Raw genomic sequence first — 17,775 nt, forward strand, 5'->3', positions numbered from 1 at the left:
ACCTCTGTTAGTGGAGGCAGCGATGGGCTCCTTCTCTCGAATCCATGTTTCCTCATCCTCCACATCGCGGAAGAGCTGCTGCAAACGGAGAGAATCTGCCAGCTTCTGCTTCCGTGCCACCATGGGTTCCTTGAGAGCCTCATAGCGAGCCACAAGGGCTTCCTGCTTCTTCTTGATGTTTTCAGCATCAAAATGGCCAGCATCCTGGAACTGGCGGGCCTGGATGGTGATGCCATCAATTCGATCCTGGGAATAGTTGGGGCACAGGTTTGAAAGCTGCAAACTACTGCGTGGCTCTCCTCTACACACTTCCAGGATGAGGTTTCAATAGACTTGAAAAAAATTAAAATTAACATGTTGCAGGCTGGAGAGATGGCTTAGTGGTTAAGGTGCATGCCTGTGAAGCTTAAGGACCCAGGTTCGATTCTCCAGGTCCCACGTAAGCCAGATGTACATGGTGGCAACATGTGTCTGGAGTTCGTTTGCAGTGGCTAGAGGTCTTGGCGTGTCCATTCCCCCCTCCCCGTCTCTAATAAATAAATAAATAAATGTGAATTCTAAACAACAACATGCTGCTTTTCACTCTTTGGAGAATACTCAGTCATGTCCTTCCCTCACTTAGGGCTACCAAAAGCTATGAGAGAAGACAGCTAGCGGAGAAGCATGCAGAGTTCTCTCATGGAAATGATGGAAGTTGTCATGTAGGGAACTTCTAAACTTCTATCATTTCCACTCCTCCCACCACTGGTCTCATCCTGAAATGTTCACCACTCTTCCTGCCTTCCATTTGGGACTGACTTGCCCAACCACAGGCCCAATTCACACTCCACCTGGTGAGCAGCTACGTCTGCCTCTAGCAGAGCATGCTTCTTCTGGAGGTTCTGGACATTGGTAAGGTCTTTGCCATAATCATCCGAAGCCAAGTGACCTTCTACTTCATACAGCCACAATTCAATGTCCTCCACATTGCGATTAAATTGCTGCTGCTGGTTCGCTTCACGAAGCTTTATTCCTGTTCAAAGAGGCAGGTTTAATTTTCTGCTGGCTAATATGATTCTTCTACTAATTCTGCTTGTGAACCATGGTATCCAGGTGAAGGATTATAGACCAGAAACTTAGTTATCATATCACCTTTACCACCCAGGTAAAGAAAACTCTCAAGTACAATCACTATTCTACATCTAGAGACTAACTAGAAGCTGTCTGGGAAGCATTCTAAGCCCCAGAAGAAAGGGTATTGGGGGATGATTAAATTCCCTTGGTTCACAGCTGAACTATGACTTTAAGAGAGGCCCAATTCATTCCTTTCAGGTTCCCAAACCAATCAGCATATTCAACCATACTCCTACATTAGCAAGCATTGAGAACCCAAGCCAAGTAAGTCCTATGTGGCAAATGACACTATGCTTCCTAACCACACCTCTAAGCTGTCACCAACCACCCCAGATAGAGTTTGACCCTAAAATACTGAACCCAAACAATCCTATGACCTTCCAATGGAGCATTTCCTCTGACCTTTCAGTTCTGTGGCCTCTAGCAACTTCTTCCACAGACTGATGACCTCATCCATTCGGGCTGCTACTTCATCCTGGGCGTAGTGCTTGACATCTATCAACTTTTGCCCTGCTTTCTCCAGGGCATCGATACGGCTCTGGTTTGCTGAGAGCTCAGCCTCAAAAGCCTGATGTTTCTGGACTTTTCCCTGCAGGTTAGATGGGTCCTGCCCATCAAAGAAAGAAGAGGATTCTACCTTAAACTCAAGTACATAAAGTTACTTCACATTGCCTTTGTACTCATAAAATAGCTCATGTCAACTAGTATGGTTTGTGATAAAGGGGTGACAATGCTAACGGAATATTACTTTATAAGCTTCATCGGTGGCAGTCTTCATCTTCTCATTGACCCAACTCTTGAGCTCATCAGAATCACGGAAAAACTGCTGCAGGTGGAAGGAATCGGCCAGCTGGGCCCTGCGGTGCATGGCTCGCTCATGAAGGGCATTGCGGCGGCTTAGCAGCTGGAAAATATGGAACCCTGTGAATCTCTGGTTCATACTTCCGAAGAGCTGGACAGCTCAAGACAGAACTCTAGCAACTATCCTGGATGGGGAATCTGTGTACAGCGAGTGGGGATCACGAAGAGCCTGGGACTTACAGCATCGCGACGAGTGGCCACATCTTCCATCGCATAGTGGTTATTCTGAATGAGCTTCGTTGCAAACTCATCCAGTGCCTAGGAAGGAAGGCCAAGAGTTGTCACTGTCAGCATATTCACTCTCCTGGCTGGTGGGAAAAGGAACTGCTTAACAAGGTTACTGAATACCCCACGTCTCAGCAGTCAGTGCTGCGCTCTGGCCAACAGCAGCAGCATCCCTCGTAATGTGTACACTTCTGCTTCATGTTATTAGGTAGAACAAGACTGCTCGTTCCATTCAAGCTGCAGATATGACCCTGTGACAAGTGCCAACCACAGGCCAACAGCCTTGTGAGTCATCCTTCTAGGGTGTGTTCTCACCCAAATGCTTTTAACCCCAGTCCCCAAGGTGTGATCTCAATGGGTAAAGTGCATGTTGCTTTAAACTCTGAACTAGTTTTGGTGAAAAGGCTCATCTCAACTAGCAGGTTTCCAGCAAGCAAGTCATTTCATTCTATGAAGCTGTGTATCAAACTCAATGGCATGTTATCACCATGAGGTCTTAAATGCCCCTTGGAGTGCCTTGCACACAGCTCCTTCATCGACCTGCTCAGAAACTTTGTTGACAAAAAGGGACTTCTGCTTACACTGTGGATCATGTGACATAAAGGGTCTTACTGTAATCTTTTCCTCTTGGGCACTAAGAGACTTCTCGAAATCCTCATGCTTTTTGAGGAGGGCTTCCACACTGTCCAAAGAGTCACCTAAGTCTTCATTCAGCAGGAAAGCCTAGCGGAAGAAAACAACGTGAGGTCACGTGCTGTTCTGCCATCGTCTATGGCTTGAAAGCAAAAAGGTATTTTGGCCAAAATGCAGGAGAGATGCTTACGAGATTACTTTCGCAAAGTCTATATCCTTTTCAGATTCTTTTAATATCAACCTAGCAACACTGGAAACTTTTTTTCCCTCCGAGGTAGGGTCTCACTCTACTCTATCCCAGGTTGACCTGGCACTCTCTGTAGTCCCAGGCTGGCCTCAAATACATGGTGATTTTCCTACCTCTGCCTCCCATGTAATGGGATTAAAGGCAGACACCACCATGCCAGGCTACTGGGAACTTATCGTAGATTCTACTAAACTGCTTTTTTTTTTTTTTTTTTTTAAAGACAGGGATTTGGCTCTAGCCCAGGTTGACCTGGAACTCACTCTGTAGCCCCAGGCTGGCTTCAAACTCACAGAAACCCTCCTACCTCTGTCTCCTGTGTGCTAGGATTAAAGGAATGAGCTACCATACACAGCCTAAATTCAAATTTTTAGTTAAAAAAGTTAACATGCCTGGCATGGTGACACACACCTTTAATCTCAGCACTTGGGAGGCAGAGGTAGGAGGATTGCTGTGAGTTTGAGGCTAGCCTGAGGGTCATAGTGAATTCAAGGTCAGCCTGGGCTTAAGTGAGACCCCACCTCAAAAAAAAGTTTGTATTCCAGGGCTGGAGAAATGGCTTAGCAGTTAAGGTGCTTCCCTGTGAAGCCTAAGGACCCATGTTCAACTCTCCAGGTCCCACATAAGGCAGATGCACAAGGTGGTGCACGTGTCTGGAGTTCAACTGCAATAGCTGGAAGCCTTGATGTGTCAATTCTCTCCCCTTCCTCCTCCACCATTAAAGAAAAAAAAAAATTACAAGCCGGCGTGGTGGCTCATGACTTTAATCCCAGCACTTGGGGGAAGAGGTAGGAGGATCACTGTGAGTTCAAGGCCACCCTGAGACTACATAGTGAATTCTAGGTCAGCCTGGGCTAGAGTAAGACCCTACCTCGAAAATAAAAAAAAGGAAGAAGAAGAAATTACATTCTACAAATTGGAAAACCAAGGCCCTTTTCTAAAAGGCCTTGTGATGAGGCAGGTAAGGCCCACAGAAGCCTGCTCAGTTCTTTCTTCACTTGATTCAAACCTGAAATTACCCTGATTTCCTCAAACAAAATAAGCAGTCATAAAGTAGATAAGCATTGCCCTCTCCCTCCAAGGCTGCAAAAGGCTCCTGCTGAAAAGTACCTCTTGTTTGCTCATCCAGTTGTCCACCTGCTCAGTGTCACGGTAGAAAAGCTGCAGGTCCATGCACTGCTCATACTGCTGCCTGCGCAGTTCCCACAGCTCTAGTAGGGCAGTTCTCTCCTCCGAAAGGATGTTCAGCTTGGGGGAAGGGAAGCAAGGTCAGCCTCCTGCCTTCCAGGCAAACAGGTGGTCCTGGGGTGGGGAGACTAGTCCTCACGTTAACCTTCAGGCCTTTTTCTGATTTGCAAATGGAGAGGACTTATATGGAACAATGCCTATCACTGAGAAATCCATAAATGCTATTACATAGCTGGCCTGTGTGTTAAAAGATGGCTAACCCTGTTCTGAAACTAGAATTTATATCCCAAATGTTTTAGGTTCAGATGCCAAGTAGACTGGTAGACAGTAGGAAAAAGGCTGTCTTAAAAAGTGGCCATCTAAATGGAGAAAGGACTCACAAGTGAGAAAAGTCAACTGAGTGGGTGTTACATGAATTCATGAATTGCCTAGACTCACTTTATAAAAATTTGTTTCTTCTTTATTCCAACTACTAAAATGGGACTAGCTCTCTGCAAAGTCCTTCTTAAGAAATGTGTCATGCATACCCCAAATAAAAAACTGTCTTTCAGCCCAATCAGTACACTTTGCACAGATCCTTTCAAATCTCTACAGAGAAAAGCTGCCCCTTGGAGGCAGTTGGGGCTAAGTGGTGGTGGGTGCTGTGTCTTGACACTGAGGGATGGAGAAGAGCTCCTGCAGCCCTGCTTCCCCTGCAGAAGCATTTCAGCCCTTACCTTCTCCCTCACTTCATCCGAGGCATAGTGGCCAGCTGCCAGCAGTGCCTGTCCAGACTCATCTGCAGACTTAAAGCTATCTTCATGAGCATCGATCTCACCCTACAGAGGAAACAGGAAAGGTTTAGTTCTAGTATCTTGCAGAAAAAATAGATTTAAGTTTTTTGTGGATGGAGAGATGGCTCAGCAGTTAAAGGAGCTTGTTTGCAAAGCCTACTGGCCCAGGTTCAGAATGAGTTCAAGGGAAGCCTAATCTAGAGTGAGGCCCTACCTCAAAAAACAAAAATAAAAAAATAAAATAAAAACCCTGGGCATGGTGGCCCACACCTTAAATCCCAGAATTGGGGAGGCAGAGGTAGAAAACTTGCTGTGAGTTCGAGGCCAGCCTGAGACTAACAGTGAATTGTTACCTCAAAAATATATATATATACATACATATATATATACATATATATATATATATATATATATATACATATATATATATATATAAATTTTTTTTTTTTTTTGGTATTTTGGAGGCAGGGTCTCACTCTAGCCCAGGCTGACCTGGAATTCACTATGTACTTTCTAAGGGTGGCCTTGAACTCAATGGCGATCCTCCCACCTCTGCATTCTGAATGCTGGAATTAAAGGTGTGCATCACCACGCGGGGCTAAAAAGATTTTTTTTGTTAAATATTGTTATTTTTATTTAATTAATTGACAGAGAAAGAGGGAAAGAGAATAGGCAAGCCAGGGCCTCCAGCCACTGCAAATGAACTCCAGACACATGCGCCCCCCTTGTGCATCTGGCTAACTTGGGTCCTGGGGAGTTGAACTGGGATCCTTTGGCTTTGCAGGCAAACGCCTTAACTGCTAAGCCATCTCTCCAGCCCTAAAAAAATTTTTTAAGCCAGTATACAAAGTAATGGGGTGTACTATAGTGTTCTCCTATGTACACACACACACACACACACACACACACACACACACACACACACACACTATACTTTGTTCTTATTCTTTCCTTTCCACTATTCTTTCCTAATCTGCTTCCCCTTCTCCCTTCTCATTGGTCCTCCATTTCCTGATTTCTTGTGATATGTATTCTAGTACCTTCTCTTTCCTATCATCTCCTTTTAGATTTTCCTCCCCCTTTCCTTGCCCCCTTTTCTGTTCATCACACACACACACACACACACACACACACACACACACACACACACTTAAACCTTGATTACATTTATGACACATGTGGTATTGTTTGATTCTGATACATCAACAAATTTTGTAGCTTTCTCACAGGGGTCTCATGCTGCCCAGGCTGGCCATGAACTTCTATGCAGTTCAGGCTGACCTTCAACTCCAGATCCTCCTACCTCTATCTTCCAGATGCTGGGATTACAGGTGTGTACCACCATACCTGGCTCTAATCAGACATGTTTTTTAAAATTTTTTATTTATTTTTAATTTTTTTATCAGACATATTTTAAAACATTACAGATAGATGTGCAAAGCCAGTAGCACCTTTGTGGCCAGAGCTCAAGTATCTCCTTTCACAGATCACAGTGAACCCTCCACTAGCAGCGGATAGGGTACATCTCCAAAGCAAAGCTACAATGATAGAGACTGTGAGCATCAGGCTACCAGCTCCAAATACAGGCCTCCCGGACAGTGAGGTACTGATCATTACGTGAAGTCTTTACTTCAGGAAGATGGTGGTGATATTACCTTGTGCTCTTGGTGCCTGTCAAGCAGAGCTTCAGCCCCAGCCACATCATTGGCCAGCTCATCTGCATTGATGAGGGCTTTCATCTCAGTTACCCAGCTGGTGAGGTCACGGAAGTCGGCAAGAAAGCGCTGAAGCCTTGAGAAACCAGACATATGTTACTAGATGTTTCTAGTGGTGGCCCCATGACAGAAGGTGGCCTTCCTAGAGCTCTGAATTTTATGTTCTCAAAAGCCTAACCAAAGTATCTCAAACCCAGACCAAAAAGACAGCAAGAGAAGGCAGAAAACCAATTCTGTTGTTCACTACAATACAGCAGTCTTATCCTACCATTTTTTGTTTGTTTGAGATGGAATCTTCCTATGTTGCCTGGTGGGTCTCTGTCCCACAACTTTCTTTTGTTTGTTTTGTTTTTCAAGGTAGGGTCTCACTGTAGCCCAGGATGACCTGGAACTCACTATGTAGTCTCAGGATGGCCTTGAACTCCTGGCAATCCTTCTACCTCCCGAGTGCTGGGATTAAAGGCATGTGCCACCACGCCCAGCTTAATCTTTAACTTTTTTATTATTCTCAGGGTCACCTTAAGGATCAACAAGACACATTCTTTTCCTTTCTACTCCTTGATTGACTCTCTTTTTTTTTTTTTAAATGAGAGAAAGAGGGCTGGAGGGATGGCTTAGCAGTTCGTGTTTGCCTGCAAAGCCAAAGGACCCATGTTCGATTCCCTAGGACCCACGTTAGCCAGATGCATAAGGGTATGCACGCGCCTGGAGTTCATTTGAAGTGGCTGGAGGCCCTGACATGCCCATTCTCTCTCTTCCCTGCCATTTCTCTGTCAAATGGCATATCAGGGCCTCCAGCCACTGCAACTTAACTCCAGATGTATGAACCACCTTGTGTGCAGGTGTGACCTGTGCTTATGCATCACCTTGTGTGTCTGGCTTCCATGGGTTCTGGGGAGTCAAGCACCTTAACCGCTAAGCCATCTCTCCAGCCTGATTGACTCAAGTTTAACCGATCCCTCCTCTGCCTCCCAACATTGTACAACAGTCAAAGGACACTAGTTCTTAAGCACCTGAGGGTCACTGAGTACCTGTATGAGTCATCCAGCCGTGCATGTCTCTCTGCTGCCAGAGTGCGGATTTGTTCCCAGTTTGAGATCAACTCTTCTCGCTTCACCTGGATCTGGGTGGCACTCAGCGGGTGGGACTGCTGTAGGCGGTCAGCTTCAGCACATAGGGCTTTGACCTAGAAGTAAGACATGTCAGATTTCTCTCTCCACTCTTTCTGACTGACTTATATATACATTCAGCTGCTTTTAAAACTCACCTTGTCTTCCAGAGCAGCAAGATCTCTCTCCAAACCCTCGTGCTTCCGAAGTAAAGCCTGAACACTTGCAAGGTCTCGGCCAAAGTCATCAGAGGCCATCAACTGCTCCTTCTCCTTAATCCAACTGATGGTCTCATCCACATCCCTGCAGAAAGAACACCAGTCAACTCAAGTGTACAGCTGTCCCGGTGTACTAGGAATACCACAAAGGCACAGTCCGGCCCAGTCATCAAAGCCCTCTATGGACATAGTACCTGTTAAAGCGCTGAACTTCGGCAGCCCCAAAGAGCTTCCCCTGCCTCTGAAGAGCCAGGCCTTTCAGCCGTTGCCAGGCTGCATTCACCTCATCCTGCTTGGTTTTGATCAGCTCCTCCTCAGGGTGTTGCTCCTACAGAAGGATGAGAAGAGATTGGATTTGCCTGTCAGTTCTGGCTCCTGGGATTGGATCCAAATGCATGGACATGTCTTCATCATTGCAAAGAAACCCTGGCCTCTGTTAAATGAAGTTAGGTGCAACTCGAGAATCAATTTCTTCTGAACAAACTCATTCTGGAAGGCTGTACTCGTCTTGGTTTTTGAGGCAGTAGCCCAGGCTGACCTGGAATTCACTATGTAGTCTCAGGCTGGACTTGAACTCACAGCGATCCTCCTACCTCTGCCTCCCAAGACTGGGATTAAAGGCATATACCACCATGCCAGGCTGTGATTACCATCTTAATCATAGCAGCTATGGCTACCTGCAAAGACCCACAATATCAATTGGTCCTACTGATGGGCCCTCATAAGAATGGTTAGGGAGGGGAACACCACCTGCTCCCGCACCTCCCTCCGAGCAGTGTATGATTCTGTCCCAGTTAAATGTGGTTTCTAGGTGTGAGACTATATGGAAGGTGGAAGGTCAACTGAAGGGGAGGCTATGCAACTATGGAGAGGCTGTCTTTTATGCCAGGGGAAACTTTACAGGGATGGAGCTGCTTTGGGGTCACTCATGCTCCTTAAGTAAACACATACAAGTTATTTTGATCTGTTATTGGTCCCCTATTGGAGGTGAAATGTTTGTTTACATCTCCCCAGGGAACATTCATGCAACAGTTACCTAACCCTTAAAGAAATGTGCTTAGCTTACGTTCTGTGCATAGGCATCACATGTCCAACTTTATGCAAGTTTCATCCATGTACCAATCTGTCCCAAGTGCCCAAAAATCTAGCATTTCACATGCTCATGAAACAGTTTAGCACTAATGTCCAGACACATAAATAAATTCAGGAACAAATCCTTAAGCCCTGAAAGTCTTATCTATTTAAATTGAAAGAGGGTCTCATGTAACCCAGGCTGACCCTGAACCCGCTATGTAGTAGATGACAACCTTGAATTTCTGATCCTCCCGCCTCTTCCTCAGAGTGCTGGAATTACAGGCTTACAGCACCACACCTGGGTTGATGGGGTGCGAGGGACTGAACCCAGGGCTTTGTGCATGCTAGGCAAGCCCTGTTCAACTAAGCTATAGCCCCAGCCCTAGTCCTGGGATTCAGATTGGAGATCTCTTATTAACAATACTTTTCTCTAACAATCACATTTCATTGCTTTATTTGTCTTAAGAATAGCCGGTCGGGCTGGAGAGATGGCTTAGCGGTTAAGCGCTTGCCTGTGAAGCCTAAGGACCCTGGTTCGAGGCTCGGTTCCCCAGGTCCCACGTTAGCCAGATGCACAAGGGGGCGCACGCGTCTGGAGTTTGTTTGCAGAGGCTGGAAGCCCTGGCGCGCCCATTCTCTCTCTCTCCCTCTATCTGTCTTTCTGTATCTGTCGCTCTCAAATAAAAAAAAAAAAAAAAAGAATAGCTGGTCATGGTGGCACACGCCTTTAATCCCAGCACTTGGGAGGCAGAGGTAGGAGATCACTATGAGTTCCAGGACAGCAGGGCTAAAGTGAGACCCTACCAAGTAAATAACAAACAAATAAAGAAGAAGAAAAGGATATATAAAGGGAAGAGAAAGGAAGGGAATAGGGTACTTAATGGCTTGGCATTGTATATATGTAAGTAGAAGAATAGATTAACAGGGATGAAAAGGCCCAAAGTGAGGTCAGGGGAAGAGATTGAGTAAAGCAAAGGTGGAGGGAGGGCTAATCAAAATCTGAGAGGATACAAATAAATCATATGGAATCCTCCAGTTTTGGACAATGGAACACTGAGGAGCCATAGATCGTTGTTAGAAAATTTTCAGTACCTCTTTTTGAGACAGGACTTAGCCATGTAGCCTAAATCCTACTGCTTTCACTTCCTAAATTCTGGGATTACAGATTTGCACTACCATGCCCAGCTACCTTTGGCCTCTGGGCTCTAGAATCACTAGTGGAGAGTCCAATCTTAAAAAAAAAAAAAAAAGAAAAAGAAAAGAAAAGAAAAACTAGCACTGATGGATGCTTGCCAACACCATGCAGACACTTATCACTGTACTCCAGCAAACAATAGGCAGGTACTTACTGCCACACTGATGCCTACACCTGGCAGGCACTCAGCACCACACCCTCATCTGAGAAACTGAGACTCAGCTCCAGCAGCCCAATAGCTTTACCTAGTCCTGCCCAAGGGCACAATGTATAGAACATGTTCTCATTCAGAGGTAATCCATATAAGTCTGTACTTACTTCTGGACAAACTCAGAAGATGCCTATAAAATGTACTCACTTAGATATAGATATGCTAGAAGGTGCATGATGCTGAGAGCAGGACGCAGCACTCGGATCTCACCTGGATGAGTTTGGCAGCAAACTGGTTCACTTCATTAACTCTTTCTTCATGAGCAGCTAAATCAGTCTGAAACTCTTCAAATTTCTTCTGTAGTACCTCCACATGCTCCAGGTCCTGGCCCAGCTCCTCAGAAGTCACAATTGCTTCCTATTCAAGGACAGAAACAGAGGCAGAATCACCAGCCCATCACTGGCATCAAAAGTTCTCATGAAATAGATGCATTAGAGATGGAACCACGTTAACTTTAATGGTCAGTTTTTTGTGCAATTTCTGATTTCTTATAGCTGTCTGTCCCAGAGACTCCAGATTTCAGCTACAGAATGTAAAGTCCCAACAGCAGCTAGAGATAGAACTATCCCTGCCCCTCCACCTTTCAGCAGCCTATCACAGGGAGCATGTTCCCTCTTAATGAAGGTCAAAGCACACCTGCCCTCCTCCCCAAGGATACCTTGTCATTGATCCAGTCCATCACATCCTCACATTCCCGTAAATACTGCACCAGCTTCTGCGCCTGTAGCAGTTTGATTCCTTTCTCCCTCATCTTCTCCAGAAGCAATTCCCACAGGCGGTGCAGCTCCATTAAACGTGTCTAAAGATTAAAAATCACATTAAAAACAATTTTTTTTTATTTATTTCAGAGAGAGGCACAGACAGAGAGCGGGAAGGAGAGAGTGAGAGAGAATGGGCACACCAGGTCCTCCTGCTACTGCAAACGAACTCAAGACACATGTACCACTTTGTGCATCTGGCTTACGTGGGTACCGGGGAATTAAACCCAGGTCATTAAAGTTTTGCAGGTAGGTGCCTTAACCACTGAGCCATCTCTTTAGCCCTAAAAATTTACATTTTTAACCGTATTTACAACTTCATGAAGTTCTGAATTAAAAAAAAAAAAAGGTTTTGAAAAAAATCCCTAAGCAGACAGGATAGCTTTAACTGAGAGCAGAAAAAAAACCACACACTTTATAATGGCTAGTACAAAATAACAGATTTTCTTTTTCTTTTTCTTTTTCTTTCTTTTTAGGTATGGTCTCACTGTAGGTCAGGCTGACCTGGAATTCACTATGTATTCTCAGGGTGGCCTTGAACTTACAGCGATCCTCCAACCTCTGCCTCCTGAATGCTGGAATTAAAGGTGTGCGCCACCAAGCCTGGCTGTTAGTAATTACATGTTATTAATGATTATTGAGATTCCCAGGCCAGAAGACTACTGGGGAAGAATTATGAGGAATTAATGTGGAATGGGGGGGCATTAGAAAATGGAAAATGCTGAGGGCTGCATTCTAAACTCATGGAACTAAAGAGTGGTAAAAACAAAACAAAAGTCTTAAATTTACTTGGGTGCAGTGGAGCACACCTTTAATCCCAGCACTCGAAGAAGGAAGAGGTAGGAGGATCAATGTGAGTTTGAGGCCACCCTGAGACTACATAATGAATTCTAGGTCAGCCTGGGCTAGAATTAAACCATACCTTGAAAAACCAAAAATAAATAAACAGGTAAAAAATAAAAGTCTGCCCTATATGGTAGTGTTTGCTTGTAATCCCAGCAATTCAAGAGGAAGAGACAGGGAGGTTAGAGAGCTCTAGATTAGGCCAGCCTGGTCAATATATTAAGTACCAGGATAGCTAGGGCTAATTTAGCAAGATCAAAAAAAAATTACAGATTCATGCCTATAATCCCAGCACTGGGGAGGCTGAAGCAGGAGGATTTCCATGAGTTCCAGACTACGCTGGGTTAGAATGAGACCGTGCCTCAAAATAAACAAAAAAGAAACACAAACAAACAAACAAAAAAGGTCCTATACACATTATAGTTTGTGAGACACACAGGAAAATCTCGAGATGACAGTATAAAACAGCTATCAACGGACTCTTGGCAGAAAAAGCTTTGGATGGGATTACAAGCATGCACCATCATGCCCAGTTCATATGGTGCTGGGGACTGAACCCAGGGCTATGCATGCTAGGCAACCACACCACCACCAATGGTTACCTTAACATCAGCAGCTTGTAAAGTACTTTCCCTAAGAGGGAAGTAAAAGCATTATACTGAACTATTTTTTCATGTGGAATACTGTTTTAACATTACTATACAAATAATTTATTTGAAAAGAGAAAAAGAAAAAGCTCTGGAGGGCCTGTGGAACACTACATCCTTCTCAAGTTACATAATTTCAAACTTCATCCAAATAGTAGCCAGAGGGCCAAATGAATTCAATTCCCAGCATCATTGGGTGTTCATAGCACCTACCCCATAAGGATTTGAGAACTAGGGAAACCAAGAAAGCATTCATATCTGGGTGCTACATTTTGGTACTCTAACCTGCCCATGCCCACCCAAGATACTGGGAGTTTCTAGGTAACACCAGCAGGCAGAGGTAAAACAGAAAAAGGTTCAAACACAAATAGAAATAGTCTAGGATCCACCCATTGTTGAAATGCCACTCAGCAAAAACAAATCCCTGTGAAAGCCAGGGGATAGTCAGCATGGGTGGAGTCTGTTGAAACCAGCAAGCATGAATGCTTCACTGGCAAGGAGAAAGCAGTAGGGAAACAAGGGCGCACACTATTCACTTCCACCTGTGTGGGTGAGGACTGCACAGCGCCACCACTGAGAAGGAAGTGAAAGTCACCCCACAGCAACCAAGAGCAAATCTGTCCATACTCCACCTACTTGGATGTGGGACCCGATGTGAGTGGAGGTGACTATAGGGCGCCACGCTGTCCGGTACGGTGTAAAAGTCTAAACCATGACAGACAGGTTATGCAGGACACAAACACAGCCCTCCATGCACCCACATTCCTCTGTGCTAGCTCTACTCATCCTACTAAGCTGCTGACTTGTCTGACCACAGAAATGAGCCTGCAAATGAAAGCCACCGAGGTCCCTGCTCAAGTTAAGAATGGGGCCACAGAGGCTGGACAAACCTCACCCTTAAGCCCATTGTCAGCCTAACAAAATTCATTTTCACACACTCAAGTCATCACTCACATACTAGAACAATTTTCATCCCTAGTGGGATCTTGCATATCCCACACGTTAGGATACAGCTACGGAGGCTTCCTCCTGTCTGGGAGCATGAGTGGGCAGGGAGTCAAGTGCACCTCAGAACTCCCAGGAGTGGACAGAGAGGAGGCAAGTCTGATTGTGACTCAGCTGATTTCTTGGAAGAGGCATGAGCCAGTACCTTGAGCCTTCAGATGCAGAGCAGGGACTATTAAGAAAACAGGAATGAAATCCAGGTTGGAAAAAAGCAATGAATAGTGATAGAAAAAAAGAAGGGAATAGACTAAAATTACAGGTCAGCTATGGGAGTTTAGGCAGGTTACTCAAAACTCTTTGAGCCTCAATTTCTATCCTTCCATGGCATGGAGAAAGGGCATCTTACAGATTAGAAAACAGCAGCGCCTACACCTTAGTAGCTGCTCAACAAGTGATAGTCACCAGGTTGTTTCAAGCTGCTTCAGGAAGATTTGCAAGGAACACTAACAGACCCAAATGAAGTCAGCTTTGGCTTTCCACCCCAACATGAATCAATACGGCCACATACTTTGTTTCTCGTGGTCTCCATCTATAGCTTTGTTGTACTATTACAAGAGCAGCACATTCACTCCGGATAAACAACTTCTATCAGGGAAATAAGCATAAGACTGATTTCATTTATGTTAAGACTACACTGAAAAATAGTAGGAAATGGGACAAATATTTATATTTAATTACAGAGAAGCATTACATTGCCCAAACAGGCTCAGTATAATTAGATAGTTGGTTATATGACAACTGGCACTTTTACCTTTTTAAAATTTGTATTTTATTTATTTATGGGAGGGAGGGAGAGAGAGAGAAAGGGTGTGCCAGGGCCTTTAGCCACTGCAAATGAACTCCAGAAGCATGCACCACTTTGTGCATCTGGCTTACGTGGGTCCTGAGGAATCAAACCTGGGTCCTTTGGCTTTGCAGGCAAGCACCTTAACAGCTATGCTATCCCTCTAGCCCCACTTTTACTTCTTCCAACCATTATTGTAGTAGTGCATGGCTTGTTAGTAAAAAGCTCAGAGCTAATGCATATCTTCAGTGAGTAACCAGGGAGGCAAGTCTACTTCAGGAACACAAAGAGCAAACTGGGTGGATAAACAAGTCCAGCAGAGCAAACAGGACACACAAATACCTGTTGTTAAAAGACTCAGTGGCACAACTGGTTAGCACGTTTGACTTCTAACTGAAATGTTAGTTATTCAAGTCTACTCAGGAATGCCACCCCTTGTTTTGTTTTTATTTTCTTTCTTTTTAATTTATTTATTTGAGAGAGAGAGAGAATGCATATGAGAATATGGGTGCAGCAGGGCCTCCAGACACTGCAGGGCTGGGAGACTGATAAACATACAAGATGCCATCCTCTTATGATACCAGCCTCCTGAGCTGCATACCAACCACCTCTACACTTGAACACATCCTGTCCTTCTCATCCTGATCACATTTATTATAACTCTGAGACTGACAAGTTCATGAAACAGAGATAGAATAAAACACCTTATCCTGAGCCAGAGAGAGAAAGAAAGGATAGAGGAGGAGGGGAAGGAGAGACCATCAGCTTGGGTTCCAGGGAAACAAAACATCCAAAATAGTTCTTGAAAAGAATGGGGGCCTAAAAAAAGAGAAGGCTCTCAACTAAAGGTGGTTTTGGAGACAAAGAACCTAACAAAAGGTGAAGTATAGGGCACCCACCTATAATTCCAGTTTTTGAGAGAGCCTAAGGGAAGAGGGTCTCCATCTGGAGTTTGAGGCCAGTCTGGGCTACAAAGCTAGACCCACCACAAATAAACACTCAAAACACAGCTAGAGCCAGGCATGGTGGTGCAGGCCTTTAATCCCAGCACTTGGAAGGCAGAGGTAGGAGGATCGCTGAGAGTTCGAGGCCACCCTGAGACTACACAGTGAATTCCAGGTCAGCCTGAACCAGAGTGAGACACTACCTCAAAAAAACAAACAAACAAAAAAAAAAAACAACAAACCCACAGCTAGATATGAAGTATATTAAAGATAGATTGGTAAAAACATTTCCAGGTGTGAAATTCAACATGATAGTTATCAGAAAAAGATCTGTTTTTCGGGCTGGATAGATGGCTTAGCGGTTAAGTGCTTGCCTGTGAAGCCTAAGGACCCCAGTTCGAGGCTCGGTTCCCCAGGTCCCACGTTAGCCAGATGCACAAGGGGGCGCACGCGTCTGGAGTTCGTTTGCAGAGGCTGGAAGCCCTGGCGTGCCCATTCTCTCTCTCCCCCTCTATCTGTCTTTCTCTCTGTGTCTGTCGCTCTCAAATAAAAAAAAAATAAAATAAAATAAACAACAAAAAAAAAAGAAAAAGATCTGTTTTTCCCTTAATGTCCCACTATTGTGAAACAAAACAGAAAAAGATCTATTATCCCAAAGAATTCATTTTTTAGAAATATTTTAATTTTTACTTATTTGAGTGAGAGAGAGAGAGAGAGAGAAAGAGACAGAAAAAGGCAAGATAGAGAGAGAATGGGTGCACCAGGGCCTCTAGCCGTTGCAAAAACTATAGATACATTCTCTACCTTATGCATCTGGCTTTACATGGGTCCTAGGGAATCAAACCTGGGTCCTTTGGCTTTGCAGGCAAGTGCTTTAACCACTAAACTATCTCTCCAGCCCCAAAGAGTTTGAGCACAGTATTATAAGGGCCTTTACTGGCTTGCTGTCTTGACTTTCATAACCTGCCTTATGGACAAGCCACCAAGATTCAGACAGGAAGCTTTCCAATAGAGAATTACCTAAGAATATCTGTGACTTCATACTTATTTTTATATTCTAATCTTCAAATTAACCAATTTTCACTAATAAGCTCTCCCATCCAATTACCTATGCAACTGTTAAAGTTAATGACACAAAGAATGACCTTCTTCAAGTATGAAATACATTCTGATTTGTCCTACCACAGAATTATTACTTCCTGCTGCCTGCCATCAACACTAGTTTCTGTTCATGCTGCACCACACCACAAACTTGGGACATGGACAATTTATTTAGAAGACTACACAGTCTCTCAGAAGTCTGGAAAAGCCCATCTTCTGAGGTGCCAGATTCCTCCACCAGGTGAGGCCATCCTGACCAAGCAGTGCTCACACTCACCCGGATGGTTTCAGATGCGAAATGTCCTTCTGAGATCATCAGGTTTCCAGTCTCATCCAGTTTGACAATAGCTCCTGAGTTGGCCTGCACTTCAGCTTCAAAGGCTTGGTGCTTCTGAAGTTTTCCCTGGTGTGGACACAAGTGAACCACAGGTTTCATCATAGCACCCATCTTGTTCTCAGAGCTCCCCCATCTCATTCCCATTTCCTCTAGTTAGGAAGCAACCATCAGCATTCCGTCTATTCTTTATTCAGTCAACCACTCAAACACAAAGATGCCTCTCCACTGCCCTGTGGAAGATTAGTCTGTGAGGACCTCCAACTCTGCAGAAGAATGATGCTACAGAATATAGCCAATTTTACTGTGTACTGAGCCTTTGTGCAGACATTTAATACCGTCCAGAAATAGGACCCTACCACCCTCAAATAATCTACTCACACTTACACATGACCCTTTGTTCCACTTGTTTAGAAGTCACACTTTGAACCTGCCTACCTTCCATTTCTCAATACCACTTTTCCTGTCAAAGACTGAGCTGGAATGGGCTGCACAAAGGACTGCACTTTAATTACTGTTCATCATTTTCTCTTTGTACACTGCTTTGAGACAGTCAAAGAAACCATGGAGAAACAACTATTTCTAGTATGTGTGAGGCCTTAAATTCAACCCCCAGGACTGCAATAAATAAAATACTGTAAGATTCAGGCTCTGTTGGATGCAGTAATACATACCTGTCATCCTAGCACTTAGGAGGGTGCAGCAGGAGAATCAAAAGTTTGTGGCCAAGGCCAGGCGTGGTGGTGCACGCCTTTAATCTCAGCATTGGGGAGGCAGAAGTATAAGATTGCTGTGAGTTT

At 44.5% G+C, this 17,775-nt stretch overlaps 1 protein-coding gene across 6 annotated transcripts in view; it reads right to left on the reverse strand.

The window, feature by feature from the left end:
• The window catches only part of Sptan1 (spectrin alpha, non-erythrocytic 1), an 81,406-nt gene that overhangs the window by 46,054 nt on the left and 17,577 nt on the right, over positions 1-17,775 (reverse strand). For all 6 annotated transcript variants that reach the window (XM_004671603.3, XM_004671602.2, XM_004671601.3 and 3 more), the window contains exons 3-17: positions 16,919-17,044; positions 11,218-11,358; positions 10,770-10,916; positions 8,274-8,407; positions 8,020-8,164; positions 7,784-7,938; positions 6,693-6,828; positions 4,981-5,082; positions 4,187-4,324; positions 2,812-2,922; positions 2,155-2,232; positions 1,862-2,017; positions 1,516-1,720; positions 831-1,012; positions 3-246 (exon numbers count right to left, since the gene is read on the reverse strand). In XM_004671603.3, the coding sequence (XP_004671660.1) occupies positions 3-246; positions 831-1,012; positions 1,516-1,720; positions 1,862-2,017; positions 2,155-2,232; positions 2,812-2,922; positions 4,187-4,324; positions 4,981-5,082; positions 6,693-6,828; positions 7,784-7,938; positions 8,020-8,164; positions 8,274-8,407; positions 10,770-10,916; positions 11,218-11,358; positions 16,919-17,044 (2,200 nt within the window). The remainder of the gene's footprint in view (positions 1-2; positions 247-830; positions 1,013-1,515; positions 1,721-1,861; positions 2,018-2,154; positions 2,233-2,811; positions 2,923-4,186; positions 4,325-4,980; positions 5,083-6,692; positions 6,829-7,783; positions 7,939-8,019; positions 8,165-8,273; positions 8,408-10,769; positions 10,917-11,217; positions 11,359-16,918; positions 17,045-17,775) is intronic.

Source organism: Jaculus jaculus, chromosome 1 (assembly GCF_020740685.1).
Source record: "Jaculus jaculus isolate mJacJac1 chromosome 1, mJacJac1.mat.Y.cur, whole genome shotgun sequence".
NCBI lineage: Eukaryota > Metazoa > Chordata > Mammalia > Rodentia > Dipodidae > Jaculus > Jaculus jaculus.